This window comes from Mustela putorius, unplaced genomic scaffold (genome assembly GCF_011764305.1).
Source record: "Mustela putorius furo isolate JIRA1106 unplaced genomic scaffold, ASM1176430v1.1 tig00537227_pilon_pilon_pilon, whole genome shotgun sequence".
NCBI lineage: Eukaryota > Metazoa > Chordata > Mammalia > Carnivora > Mustelidae > Mustela > Mustela putorius.
Genome location: NW_025422368.1, coordinates 3443976 through 3459315, shown reverse-complemented (window position 1 = coordinate 3459315; position 15340 = coordinate 3443976). Strand labels below are relative to the sequence as shown.

Sequence of the window (15340 nt, the reverse complement as noted above, 5' to 3'; positions counted from 1 at the left end):
CTATTGTCATTTGTATTGGTATTAATTTGGCCTTCATTTGCACCATGGCTTTATTTTTCTCTTTGCTTCATATCTGACTTCCCTAAGTAAAGTTTTAGCTATTATTGTCTCATTATATGGTTTTTATTCTCAAATTTAATAGAGGGTTTATTTCATTAATTTTGGTAATGTTTTATAGCAACTTTGTGCTAGTGAGTGATCATTACATGTCTTTCATTTTTCATATTCATTTCATTTTCAAACATACGTTATCTTTTGTGGGTCCTAAAATGGTTCCTTTCTGACTACTCCTCATCCATGAGTGAGGTGAATTCCTTCTTGACCAGTCAGTCATTTGTAGAAAGTATTTTGGGGCATGGGCTGGGCCATACGCAGGCTAACATATTGGGTGGATAATTCTTACTCCTCAAAACACCCTACCCAACAACTGCAGAGTGGCTTACATTTCCCAGTCACTCTGATTTTTTCTTTCACTAACAATGCTGCCAATAGGTCTTGTCTTTTAATAGTTTTTCAATTCTACCTCCACATTTCTTGAAACTTCATGATCAATAGGGTCCTGCCTCAAGTCACACTCCTAGTTCTGACCATTGCAAATAAGGACTTCTTGGATTTACACATGATGACTTGTCCTTCACATTGACATACTTGGGCTAAATGAGTCAACAGTGCCTGGCATATAATAAAACTTCAACATCAGCCTGCTTCTTTAGCTTGTGTTCAGTGATTATTTTGATAGATAATTTCTTGTGTTCCATGAGCTGAAACAACAACAACAAAAATAAGAAAACTGAGGAAACCTCACCTCTCAATGTTTGCATATTATCACTGTGATGGGACACTCCTTCACCACTTAGCTAGGCTTACTCTGAACCTACAGATCAGTACAAGGTGAATACATTAGATTTTCTCAAAACTTTTCTGAGCATGTGTCTTCCTGGATATATGCATGACTTTCTAAATTCTCTCATACACAGACCAACTTTTAAATGTGCTAATTTCCCAAAGAGTCTCTAGATCTTAGAGGTCAGATGGTCTATTGTTTGTTTCTTCCTATAATCTCTTGCCCCCGGCCTCTGTGGGTTTATAGTCTTCCTGGCAGTTCTTCCTTGCTGTTTTTTCTTTTCTTTATCTACATTTTCTCTTTTTTCTTATCTTTTCTCTTTTCTCTTATCTCTTAACTACATCTCTTATCTACATTTGGATTTATGTGAAATGAAATTAAGAACATTGCCTTAGTTCTTAGGAACTCCTCTAGACATGTTTGAAGAGACTATACTGTTATTTGCAAATAGGGTTGACTATTGATTTCTGTAGTTCAAGGTATATGTGCCAGGGGGGATCAGAGGCAGAGGGTAGGGAGAGGGGAGAGGGTTGAAGGGAAAGAGGGAGGTTGGGGAAGAGTTTAGGAACAGGCTGTTGCCCACTCAAGACCAAACATGCAACAGGTAGAGGGTAGAGCAAGGGTTAAGAAAAATGTTAAAAAACAAAACAAAAAAACCTTTGCTAAAATTTAGAAATTGCATGTTCTTTATTGGGCATATGTTTGGCTATTATAAACTTTTGACTGTTTTCCAGAGCTCCTACAGAGTTTACTCAGTTTCTGGTTATTTTTTGATGTTTCTGGTGGCAGAATGAGAGTTTGGGGGTTTCCAGTCCGCCAATTTGCTATGATTAATTGCATCATAAGATTTTAATTAAATAAATCCATGTATACATACTGTTTTTGTAACATGTTTTTCTGTTAGATGCTATATCTTATATAATTTTCTAGGTTAGTTGTTTTCTTTCCATTATTCCTCATGAGTGTATAATAATATGAAAGTTAAATGGGCTTAGATTTTGGAACCCAGTCATCACTTTATTTGTTGTTGGGAAGTTCTGACAGAGAATGAGGAGGTGCCAATGTGAGAGGTTACCCATGTTCCTGGAGGAACATTTAGAGGTGAATACAGGAGAATACTGATACAACAGGATCCAGAAATACCCCCTATATGTATTGAACTGAAGAAATTTTCTCTTGTGATGTGAAAGCCTGGGGACTAGGAAGATAATGATCACTCCTGAAGAAATAGGAACTGATGTGGACAATGGCAGGACGAGTTGAAAGATGAGCCTTGCACCATACCCTGAATTTTCATTTCTCATTCATAGAAGTCAAACCTGGCCATGCCACACCAGAGGGGAGATGTGGAAGCATTTCTTCCGAGGACCAAAGACTCAGCTTCATCTATTTCCAAGAGAGTCTTAGGGTGTGACAAGGTGGGAATTTCCATTCTTATTTTGCCATCACACCAAGAAATCAGCATATGAGTTTTGTGCCTGAATCTTTGGATTCTTGATTTGAGAACCTCTAGTATTTTCAATTTTTCATTGTTGTGAAGACTTTGGATTCACATCCAGGTACATACACCTTCCCACATTTGTGCTATTTCTCCAGTATACATTTCTGGAAAGATAATTGCAGTTCAGAATTATGTACACTTTGACTTCTCTTGATACACCTTGTCAGGCAAATTTCTTGGTCATGGAGCTAATTCCAAGTAAAAATCAAATATCTTATCCCTTATTAAATGTTCTTTTGATCTGATAGGTCAAAAATACACTTCCCCAACTGACAGTATAGGGTTCATTCCTGCGGGATGTAATGAAATTACATCTTAATGTAAGTGATTATATGACTTAGAGACCAAGCCATTTCAAACAGATACAGGCAGTAAAAATCAGAGTATAAAATGGTGGTAGACCAGATTCTTCCAATTCCATTTGACAAATATTTAAATTAAATCTTATCTAGGAAAAAAATCTGAGTGTCAGGATGCTAAACTGTAGGCTTTTGTGCCTCTCTCAAGGAAAAGAGTGAAGTAAGTGGCGAGTGGGAGTATCTTTAATAAATAAACAGGTATTTGTCCATTGAAAAGATCAAGCTAACAAATCAAGGTCATAAAACAATGCATTATGTAATAAATCTGCTTTATTTAGCAATTAGAAGAAAGCAAAGAGTAGAAGGAATGTCAAAGGGATAGAGATTCTATACATTGTAAAACTAGTCACTTTTGCTTTCAAGACCATTGCAAGAGAGGAGGAACCTAACACTGGGAACTTGGGGAATTCCTGGGTACCTGGAAGCAAAGGGCAAGTTGCTCTGTTCTGGACAAGGACCCAGGCAGTGTTTCTGTAATAAAAATAGGCAGAGATAATTTACTTCTGATTCTCAGCCTCATATACAAAGTAGTGGAGGCAAGAGAGTAATTATTTGGTAACAAACTGAGACCCAGTTGTGGTTATATTCTGATGTAAATCAGAGGTTGACCTTCTGTGGTGAGCAATGGATGAGCAGGTGGGTCAGATATCAGCAGTGAGATGACATGAAGGTGCTCAGCAACCTCAGCTCAAACTCAGAAAGTAAGAGAAATCAGAGACAAGAGAGAAGTGGCCCAAGAGAGGGCAATGCAGCTGTAGACGGGGACAACGTGGGACCAAGAGCCAACGGCCAGACTTAGTGCTTGTAGCTCTTCCTGCTGGAAGATGAGGTGGTGGTGTACTTGATGGTGGAACTGCTACCTCCAGAGGAGCTGAAGCCACCCCCCATGCCTCTGCCACTGCTGGAACTGAAGCCAGCTCCAAGGCTGTGGCCACTGCCATAGGAGTAGCCGCTGCCTCCGCCCAGGCCTGAGCCACCGCCCATACCGCTGGCACTGCCATAGCCACCAGCACTGCCATAGCCTCCAGACACGGTGGACTGCACCACAGCTGTGAAGGAGAGAGGGACAAAGACACACAGGACACAGTGAGCTCATTCTGCCAGCTTCAGTCCAGTCAGAGGAGCACAAGGGCAAGGGAAGAAGGTAAGCAAAGGTACTTACAGATGTTGACTTGTCCAACGCCTTCGCCACTCAGCCTAGGAAGGGAGAAGACATGGGGGGCATGAGACCTCAGAGAGCTACCAAGGGACCAGAATGGGAAGCCTTGATGTGAGGATAGCCCATGGGGAAGCTGCCTTGGAAATGGTTCTCTGAGAGTAGCCGCTATGGCCATAACTAGGGTGCCTTCAACTTGTGCTCATGGCCCAACATCCTAAACCTGGATCCAGGATGTTTGAGGGGCTTGTGTGATGAGTTACCCACCTGCACTCCTCGCCCTCCAGCAGCTTCCTGTAGGTGGCGATCTCCACATCCAGGGCCAGTTTAACATTCATCAGCTCCTGGTACTCCTTCAGCAACCTGGCCATGTCCTGCTTGGCCTTCTGCAGGGCATCCTCCAGCCCAGCCAGCTTGTTCTTGGCATCTTTGAGGGCCATCTCCCCACGCTGCTCAGCATCAGCGATGGCGGACTGTAGGTTGGCACACTAGAGGAGGAACACAGGCAGGATGAACTTGAGATTCAGTCCTCTAGAGGAGACTAACCACACTTCTTTCTAGTGAGGAAGAGTTCCAGAGTCCAATATCATAGAAAGGGCCTTCTTCCTCTTTTTGCCCAGTATTTCTCTGTTCTGCACAAATGAGCTAGTCTGGGAGTCACATGAGAAAACCTGTGCCCTTTTTTAACCTCCCTGCACTATACTGGACAAAATACCAGCAGATTTAGAAGAAATGTACCTACTCATTTCTTTTGAGTTCTGTCTTCAAAGCCAGACTGGAACCTCTTCTGTGGACCTCTAACTAAGATATAAAATTACACTAATATATAAAATTAGGAGCATCCTCACTTAAGCAGATGAGTTTCACATCTAGCTGTGGAGATCTTGACTTCCTCACTCCTAACAGATTCTATCACCCTTGGGAAATACGGATCTTCACCTTTGGTCCTTGCTCAACTTTCTTTTTACGTTGAATCTTGCGCAGATTTGACGCAATTGTACCCCCCTTCTGGCCTCCTTTATTCTTTCCTGACTTGTTTCTTATATTTCTAAAACAACCAGTCTCCTTAAGTAACCTCTTTAAAAGTCCTAAGACTATCTTTTCACGTCTGACTAACGGAGATTATTCTTGTGATGTGACTGTATCATTCTGTAGAGTTGGCATCCATGTGCCCTGATCTGTGGGAATTCTCAAGGGTGGGAGCTGTGTGTTCTCCGCTCTCTCTGCTGTTCCCTCAATTCCGAGCATTTCCCAAAGGTGGCTGACGACCACCTAGTGGTGTTGCAAGGAAAGGATGTTTTTCCTCTCCAGAGCCGCCCACCATACCTGCTTCTTGACATGGTCGATCTCGGATCTCAGCCTCTGGATCATGCGGTTGATCTCAGAAATCTCCTGCTTGGTGTTGCGCAGGTCATCCCCGTGTCTGCCTGCTGTAAGCTGAAGCTCCTCATACTGAAATCCAGGGAGAGAGAGAGAGAGAGAGAGAAAGAGAGAGAAGATGGTGTATATGGGCTTTCACATCCCAACAGTGGCTTGCCTTCCAAACAAGGCATTTAACACATTTGGACCATGAAGCCAGTGGTTTCTCCACAAGGGTTTTTAGGGAAAGTTGATGTGGTCCAAGGTCTTTGGATACTGTACATTGATCACAGACCCTCTCTCTAATGGACCACTGTCTGCCTAGTTCATTTGTGGACCAACAATGTTCTGTATCCTGTTTCTGAGAGCCAGGATCAGGGAAAGGACAAAAGCAAAGAACACTAGGTCTTTATCTAGTGACTTGGGTTCTTGACTTATCAAATTTGGACATAAATTCTGTAAATGCCTGGTCTAAGAGGGCAGGGTACACGTCTTATGAGAAAATATCAGCTTCCTTATAGCAAATTTCCCAGCAAAGTCTGTAGCCTCACTAGTGATCAGGTAGGGGACACGGGCATTCCTGGGCAACTGTCAACTCAAGGCTCACCTTGCTCTGGTACCAGGACTCAGCCTCAGCCCGACTCCTCTGAGCGATCTCCTCATATTGGGCTTTGACTTCAGCGATGATGCTGTCCAGGTCCAGGTTACGGTTGTTGTCCATGGACAGGACCACGGAAGTGTCTGAGACATGGGTTTGCATCTGAGACAGTTCCTGCAGAGCAGAAGATGGTCAGATCATCTTTTCCTGTGGCACTGACTGATGTATCCAGTCCCAAGATTTCCCACCCTTTGCAGAGTCCCATCACAACAAATAAAAGAGGAGTGGTGATGCTTACTGCGTCATACAGGGCTCTGGTGAAGTTGATCTCATCTGTGAGAGCATCTACCTTGGCTTGCAGTTCAACCTTATTCATGTAGGCAGCATCCACATCCTGGGGAATAAGCCAACAACTTGGAGTCAGCTGAGCCCTCCTTCCCAGTCTCCACACCTTTGAGTCTCCCCCTCTATTCCCCTCTTGGATGTGTGCAGAGACCCAGAGTCCTCCCCCTCTACAAAGGAACATGATCCCCTGATCTTCATCAGCTCACCTTCTTCAGAGTCACAAATTCATTCTCTGCTGCTGTGCGCTTGTTGATTTCATCTTCATATCTAGAATTAGAACAAGGTAAGACATAATTGAGCCAGAGATGGAGATAATACAGCAAGATCAGCCTGGGATCCCCACTTTCCACAAAACAGATAGGTCCAAATTGAGTTTTCCTGCCACTGACCCCCCCCCCACACCTTTTGTGTGTGTGTGTGTGTGTGTGTGTGTGTGTGTTCCCCCAATTCCTTATATCTTTTCCTCTCCCACCTACCTCTATGGCCCATTTGTTCTTTGGGGGTTGTTTTGGGACAATGATTGTGATTTTCATTTCCATGGACCTGTTTCCATACGGAGCCATGCCCACATCTGGACCTGGTCACCTGGCAATCTTCAAGCGTCTGCTTCAGGGAACTGAAGCCCCTTTTCTCCTTGAACTCACTTGTTCTTGAAGTCCTCCACTGTGTCCTGCATGTTCCTCAGCTCTGAGTCCAGGCGGCCCCTCTCCCCCAGGATGCTGTCCAGCTGTCTCCTGAGGTTGTTGATGTACTGTTCAAACAAGGGCTCCAGGTTCTGCCTCACAGTCTTGGTGCCCTGCTCCTGGAGCAGAGTCCACTTGGTGTCCAGGACCTTGTTCTGTTGCTCCAAGAACCGCACCTGGAGGAAGACAAGGTGATTATTTGCCGGAGAAAGCAAAGGAGAAAGAGGTAGGCATTGTCAGGTGCCCAGGCACACCTGGGGTGTCACCCAGCACGCACCTGGGCTACTACACAGCATATACAGAGGCTCAGGCTGACAGTGTTGGACCCAGAAACCTATTGCCTTCCCACTCCAGTGATGCTGTATGAAATTCTTCCATGGACATATGAAGTCTTCTCACTAGGTAAGTTATGCTGCTTATCAATGACGTTTAACAGTTCTTTTCTTTTCATTGAAAAACACAATCATATATTTCCCCATTATGTTGCACAGTTTTTTAAAAATCGTACTTCAGCTAAAAGCATATTAAATGTGTAGAATCTAACAATTAAATCCAATGTAGCTAATGAACGGACTCCAGTAACTTCTGTTTTAGTACATGGTTGCCCTCTACAAGAAACATCTTAATGGTCATGCTCTGGTTCTACACAGTTAGTATTCCTATGGCTATATAAATGTTTCTAGGTCTTTTTCTTCTAAGCCGGGCAGATGTCCTTTTCTTTTTTTTTTTTTTTTTTTTCTGACTCTTTCCTCATGCCCAGAGTCCTCGAGGAGATTTCTGCTGGCATTATTTTTTAATCTCTAGGAATCTCCAGAAGGGAAAGCTAACCCATTCCATTCTCTCACTGCCTTCTTTTGCTTCATGCTTATCAAAAGTAGAATATTCTTCCCTGGGAATGATGGATACTTAAGAGACCCAGTGGTTTTAAATGATTTCCATCACCTTCTGCCTGTTGTGAACATGGAGCCCAACTGGCATCTCAGGGGAGAGCGAGTCCCAGTCCCCTTCTCCCTCCCTTCCTCCTGAGTCTCCCCTAGTAGGACACTGGTTGGTTGTCTAGTTTGGGGACTCTGGAATCCCAGTGGAGACAGGTGCTCGTGGCTCACCTTGTCAATGAAGGAGGCAAACTTGTTGTTGAGGGTCTTGATCTGCTCTCGCTCCTCAGTCCTCACCCTCTGGATGGTGGGGTCGATTTGCAGGTTCAGAGGAGTGAGGAGATTCTGGTTGACGGTGACCTCTTGGATGCCTCCAGGAGGGCACACAGGGAAGCCAGAGCCCCCATAGCCACCAGCAAAGCCAGGTCCACCACCGAGCCCAAAGCCACCACCAGCTGCACCACCAAAACCAAATCCACTTGAGGCTCCACCTCCATAGCCAAAGCCGCCTCCAACTCTGCCACCATATCCGCCACTGATGGCACAGCTGCCCCCTCCGATGGAGATCCTCTTGGAGCCACCCAGGCCATAGAGGCTCCTGCTGCCAAAGCCGGCTCCTCCACATGCTCCACCGAAGCCACCACTGCCCCTGGAGCGGGACACGGAGACACTGCTGAAGCCAGAGCGGCAGACCCCTGGGACTCTGGCTGAGCTGGCGCTGAAGCCACGGTGGCTGATGCTTTGGCTCCTCATGGTAGATTTGCTAGACATGGTTTCTGAAGAGGAGAAGGCTGAAGAAGGTGTGAGAGGCTGAAGGGTAGGGCTGAGAAGAGCAGATCTGTGAGATGAACCTCCCGGCAGCAGTTTATATATGGTGGAAATGGGTTGGGCTCCGTCCTGGAAGGTGAGCTTGCAGATTGGGAAGGGCTGGGCTTTACAAACAGTGATGTCACATCTGGATTATTAGAAAAGTTATGAAATATGAAGATTGCATTTTTGGCTTCCTTTAGTCAGGGAAAAATATCTCCTGTCTTCCAGCTTTGACTTGATCTCAGTACAATGAGACCATTCTTAATTCACTGAGCTAGGAGTTAGTCACTGTCTCAGACAAAGGATCTGCATGTTATGCTTGTGCATCAGAACATACTAAGTGCTCTCTGCTCCACCTGTGTTGTACCCAGCAGAGATAGGAGATAGAAATATTCTATTGCATATGCCATCTAAAAAATATTCTTGTTCTTTTTCATAATTAGTAAAGTTAAATATGACTTTTTTCCTTTTATGTAAAATTTTACCCACAGAGAGGAGTAAAATAACAAGATATTCAGTTCCTATGTTCTTATCAACTGGCTTTATAAAGCCATTATCTCATGGTCCATCTTACAGCTTCCATATTCCCACCCTATTCCTTAGCAACTGTAAATTATTTGAAAATGAATACCAGAGACCATATTGTCTCTTTGGTATATCACTTCATATTTATGACTAAATGAGAGACTCTTTAGAAAAATATAACCAAAATATCATTTTCATATCTCTAAAGTTTATATATTCATTAACATTACCAAGTATCTATTCAATTTTCAAATAGTCCTCTCAGGATTATTTATGTTTTATATTTTGGTTTTCCATACCAGAACCCAAATAAGCTCTATACATGTTGTACGTGGGTGATATGTATTTTAGATCATATATCTCAACTCTTTTTAGTCATTGGATCTCTTTCATAATTTTCTTACAGTTTATTTGTTAAAGAAACCAGGTTATTTGTCCCATGCTTTGTTTCATTCTTGAAGTTTTCTTACAGCATATACAGGATGTCTCACTTAACACCCTACTGTGTTCTTTTTATATCCCATAAAGTGATAGTTAAAACCAAAAACTTAATACGCTATATATTTAAACGTTCCAGAGGTAGATGTAGTACATTGCCTATTTATATTGAATATTACTACTTATACACTTATTTGTATATTCAAAAATTGAAGAAGTCATAGATGTTCAAGAAACAAATACATGCTCCAGGTTATTGTCCCGCCAGCCAATATATGGATGCAAGCAGCATTCCCAGTTTCTGTGTATCTTTGTAGTAACCTCATTTGGATATATTTCTGTGTTTTTCCTAGCGTATGTGGTGTGTGTGTGTGTGTGTGTGTGTTTATGAGAGAGAGATGGAGAGAGATATTGGGCAGGAGCGTATATGTAGAGAGTGTGCTCTATTGTTAAAAAAGTATATATTGTATGCATACTTATGTATATATAAACCCCACCCATATATTCTCTTTTCAGCTACACCTGTGTTGTATTTATTGGTGTTTTCTCTTCAGTCTCCTTCAATGCTCTAGGATGGCTGCTTCCTGCCTTCTTGCTCCCCTCCCCTCTCCCTGCCTCCCCTTCTACATCATTACTGTACATTCAGCAGCACCTTGGTCTCCTTGTCTGCTTCCAGCTCTGTCTTCATTTCTATTAGGGATGTCTTGTTTCTTTGCTCCTTTTCTGAGCTCTACAAGCTCACATTTTCTCCTGTATTATCCCATTCATTTGTTCCTTCATTCTTTTATTGTATCATGGTGTCTATGTCATTGAGATTTGGGTAATATTTTATTGGAACTTTTTTCTGTTGAGTGTTTTTCATGTGCCTCTTGTTTTTCCTGTTCCCCGTTTTTTTTTGTTTCTTTGTTTTTTTGTTTGTTTTGTTTTGTTTTTGTTTGTTTGCTTAAATATAAGATATCTATTAAGGTCCTGGAATGGTTCCTTCCTGACCATTGCTCATCTTTGAAAGAAGTGAACCCCTCTAGATCTGCCACTTATAGGAAGTCTTCTGGGATAGGGGCTAGAGCTATAGCCAGGCTAACAGGGATTCTCATTATAACACAGAGCTGTGGGAATATTTCCTTTATGCTTTAAATCAGACAAACCAACAAATTGGAGAGTGGCTCACAATTCATTCTCAGCCTTCTTTTCTTCCCAATAAAATGCTGCCAATAGGCCTCGACTGATTCCTTATTCAGCTCTGCCTTCACAGTTTCTAGAACCTTCATGACAAATGGGGTCCTGCCTCCCGCCCACACACCCAGTTCTGACTGTTGCAGACAAGGGAATTGTGGATTTGCACTTGATGAAGTGTCCTTTATGGTGACTTGGCAGGAGCTCAGTGAGTCAGCAGTGGCTGGCATGTAGGGAAACCAGCATTAGCTTTGTTTGCTGTTCCTTCCTGGTTACCAGGCTCTTTGGTTTTGATTTGTCAATTGGTGGAGAGTGTTCTTCACTGAGATCTGTGGCTGTGGCCATCTTCTCTCTGAGTTTTCTCAACAGCTGTGCTTGCAAGTCTCTATTTCTGAGAGAATATTGTTCTTTTTTTTTTTTAATTTAGGGAATTTAAGATGTTTTCATTTTGATGGTTGAGGGTGGGGTTTACCTTTGTGTTTCTTGTTCTTCTTGTTTTCAGGTAATTTCTGAGAAGCGGGAAATGCCTCTTTCTCTTCTGCTACATTCCATTCAGAAGTCTCCCGTTCACATATTTGTATTTAAAATATCATACTAACCAAAATATCAAGCTAATAACTTAAAGTAGAAATATCACTTTTTCCTCTCTCACACTGCATCGAAACAATTATATTCAGTGCAGACGTCTTTGTCCTCAGGGCCTCTCTTCCCCAGAGCCAGATTGGGAGTCACCCGACAGTTTTCTATAGGACATCATATTTCCTGTCAGTAGGAATTAAACCCTAAATTAAATGCTTTCCTCAGTGTGACAACTCGCTTAATTGCTTAAATGAAATTTTTATCAGTGAACATTTTGAGTACATACAATCACAGAGAATAGCATAGAAACTACCAGGTACCAATCACCCAGGTTAAACAATTATCAATGTTTTCTCATTATTGTTTCCTCAATCCCCCTTCTTTTTATATCTAAATCCTCCACTACCTTTTTTTGATGTAACTTAAAGGAAATCCAGACATAAAAGCAGTTCACTTGTAAATAGTTGCAGGCAGGTCTAAGGAATAAGAGCTTTTTAAATTTAACTGCATAAAAGTCCTATAGCTCTCTTCAGCAACAATCTTTTGTGAATAGGACTTTGTAAATGATATCTAATAGCCACCTCCATTTGAATTTCTCTGATTATCTCAAGGATGTCATTTGGGTAAAGGATCTGTATTCGAGGAACTACAGAACACTCATGAAAGAAATTGAAGAAGACACAAAAAGATGGAAGACCATTCCATGCTCTTGGATAGGAAGAATAAACATTGTTAAAATGTCTATACTGCCTAGAGCAATCTATAATTTTAATGCCATTCTGATCAAAATTCCACTGGTAATCTTCAAAGAGCTGGAGCAAATAATCCAAAAATTTGTATGGAATCAGAAGAGACCCTGAATCACTAAGGAAATGTTGAAAAACAAAAATAAAACTGGGGGCATTACATTACCTGATTTCAAGCTTTACTACAAAGCTGTGATCACCAAGACAGCATGGTACTGGCATAAAAACAGACACATAGACCAGTGGAACAGAGTAGAGAGCCCAGATATGGACCTTCAACTCTATGGGCAAATAATCTTCGACAAAACAAGAAAAAATATACAGTGGAAAAAAGACAATCTCTTCAATAAATGGTGCTGGGAAAACTGGGCAGCTATATGGAGAAGAATGAAACTCGACCATTCTCTTACACCGTACACAAAGATAAACTCAAAATGGATAAAAGACCTCAATGTGAGACAAGAATCCATCAGAATCCTAGAGGAGAACATAGGCAGTAATCTCTTCGATATCAGCCACAACAACTTCTTTCAAGATATGTCTCCAAAGGCAAAGTAAACAAAAGCGAAAATAAACTTTTGGGACTTCATCAAAATCAAAAGCTTCTGCACAGCAAAAGAAACAGTCAAAAAAACAAAGAGGCAACCCACGGAATGGGAGAAGATATTTTCAAATGACAGTACAGACAAAAGGTTGATATCCAGGATCTATAATGAACTCCTCAAACTCAACACACACGAAACAGGCAAACATATCAAAAAATTGGCAGAAGATATGAACAGAGACTTCTCCAATGAAGACATACAAATGGCTATCAGACACATGAAAAAATGTTCATCATCATGAGCCATCAGGGATATTCTAATTAAAACCACATTGAGATATCACCTTACACCAGTTAGAATGGCCAAAATTAGCAAGACAGGAAACAACATGTGTTGGAGAGGATGTGGAGAAAGGGGAACCCTCTTCCACTGTTGGTGGGAATGCAAGTTGGTGCAGCCTCTTTGGAGAGCAGTGTGGAGATTCCTCAAGAAATTAAAAATAGAACTTCCCTATGACCCTGCAATTGCACCCCTGGGTATTTACCTCAAAGATACAGATGGAGTGAAAAGAAGGGCCATCTGTACCCCAATGTTTATAGCAGCAATGGCCACGGTCGCCAAACTGTGGAAAGAACCAAGATGCCCTTCAACGGACGAATGGATAAGGAAGATATGATCCATATACACTCTGGAGTATTATGCCTCCATCATAAAGGACGAATACCCAACTTTTGTAGCAACATGGATGGGACTGGGAGAGAGTATGCTGAGTGAAATCAGTCAAGCAGAGAGAGTCAATTATCATATGGTTTCACCTATTTGTGGAGTATAACAAATAGCATGGAGGACATGGGGAGTTAGAGAGGAGAAGGGAGTTGGGAGAAATTGGAAGGGGAGGTGAACCATGAGAGACTATGGACTCTAAAAAACAATCTGAGGGGTTTGAATTGGCGGGTGGGTGGGAGGTTGGGGTACCAGGTGGTGGGTATTATAGAGGGCACGAATTGCATGGAGCACTGGGTGTGGTGAAAAAATAATGAATACTGTTTTTCTGAAAATAAATAAATTGAAAAATTTTTTAAAAAAAGATCAAAAGCTTCTGCACAGCAAAGGAAACAGTCATTTGATCCCGTTTTGCTGGAAGCAACATGCTAACTTGGTTGACATATTGCACTTGACAGTCATGTCTCTTAGGTTTCTTTGGTTTTTTTTTTTTTTTTTTTTTTTTTTTTTTTTTTTTTTTTTTTTATTTTTATTTTTTTTTTTAATTTTTTATTTTTTATAAACATATATTTTTATCCCCAGGGGTACAGGTCTGTGAATCACCAGGTTTACACACTTCACAGCACTCACCAAATCACATACCCTCCCCAATGTCCATAATCCCACCCCCTTCTCCCAAACCCCCTCCCCCCGGCAACCCTCAGTTTGGTTTGATAACAAACTTTCTTTTTCTTTCCTGGGCCATTGATTTGTAGAGAAATTATTTTTTTCTATAGAATGTCTACATGCTAGATTTGATTTGTTGTCTCCCATTGGTGTCACATAAATTCTAGCCCCAGTGTTCCTGTGTAACAGTATCTGTGCTGCAGTCAATTAGATTTATCTCCATTGTTTCAGGCACGATTAGCACTAGTTGTGCTCTGTATTCCTTTACATAGACCATGAGGTACACAGTACTAGTTGTCCAATTTTTAGCAACACAAAGACTGATCAGGGGACTTCTGTGGTTTGGCTCCCTCCCTCCACTGAAAAGCACACAGTAAAGTTCATCTAAGATTGTAGTATTCATTGATATCTCCCTAGACTCACTATTTCATTAGGGGCTGCACAAAGGCAACTTTCTGATTTTATCATCCTGCCTCTGTATTTATTAGCCAGGGATCATCTATGAAGAAAGACTCTTCAGGTTTACTATTTAGGTAAACTAATAGTTAATTCATCCAGGAGAGTCAAAAGAAGTACTTGATTCTTTCCCTTTTAACAATCACTTTTTAGATTAATGGATTGGGAGTCCAGCAATTTCCAAAGGTAATCAAGGAAGATTTTAGTTTGGTAATTTGTTTTATTTTTTTTTATATAATTATAAATTCATAGTCTAAAAATATATATATATTTGATATGTTTTAGTCCATTGCAGCCTTCAGGTGCTTAAGGTGTCCCATTTTAGGCCAATGGAAGTTTTTCAGATTGGCTTCTGTGTTCTTTTGACAAGACCCACTCAGCTTTAATAACTTCCTTATTTTCTGTGATGAGATGTCTCCTGCTTACCTTGTACTTACCTTGCAACAGACATGAAATCAGTCATTTTGCCAAATAACTGTGGTTTCCTTTATTGGGAAATAATATTCATAAACTAGAATTTGGATGATAGGAGCACTCACTGTTACTGGGCTGTCTCTGTTTTGAAATATTTTCTATTTATGTATTTATTTAAGATTTCATTTATTTATTTGATAGACAGAGATCACAAGTAGGCAGAGAGGCAGGCAGAGAGAGAGAGATGGGGAAGCAGGCTTCCCACCGAGCAGAGAGCCTGATATGGGGCTCAATCCCAGGACCCTGGGATCATGGCCTGAGCCGAAGGCAGAGGCTTTAACCAACTGAGTTACCCAGGTGCCCCTTGAAATATTTTCAATGGACAGAACTAGGAAAGATGTAAGAATATATTTAAAAACAAATCAAAAGTTTGTAGTAATATTTTCAATTCAAACAGAAATTTACAGGATGATTCTATACCTGTATTTATTGTTTCTCACCCTAAAATCTTTGTCCTGAATGACATAAACATATTATTTATTTGC

General features: G+C 41.4%; 1 protein-coding gene across 1 annotated transcript; it reads right to left on the bottom strand.

Moving 5' to 3' along the window:
- Positions 1–2956: 2956 nt before the first annotated feature.
- Positions 2957–8569, bottom strand: LOC101682036 (keratin, type II cytoskeletal 6A). Its single transcript, XM_045073161.1, has 9 exons — positions 7952–8569; positions 6807–7021; positions 6369–6429; positions 6116–6211; positions 5827–5991; positions 5187–5312; positions 4128–4348; positions 3867–3901; positions 2957–3753 (listed from the first exon to the last, which is right to left on the bottom strand). Exons 1-9 carry the CDS (start codon positions 8489–8491, stop codon positions 3500–3502), a joined length of 1713 nt encoding a protein of 570 aa, XP_044929096.1. The 5' UTR covers positions 8492–8569; the 3' UTR covers positions 2957–3499.
- Between the last annotated feature and the right edge of the window lie 6771 nt (positions 8570–15340).

Coding starts and splice junctions, on each gene's coding strand:
- LOC101682036 (XM_045073161.1), bottom strand. CDS start 8,491: ATGTCTAGCAAATCTACCATGAGGAGCCAAAGCATCAGCCACCGTGGC. Junction 7,022..7,951: donor TTGCCTCCTTCATTGACAAG/GTGAGCCACGAG, acceptor GTCTTCCTCCAG/GTGCGGTTCTTGGAGCAACA. Junction 6,430..6,806: donor GTGGAGGACTTCAAGAACAA/GTGAGTTCAAGG, acceptor TTCTAATTCTAG/ATATGAAGATGAAATCAACA.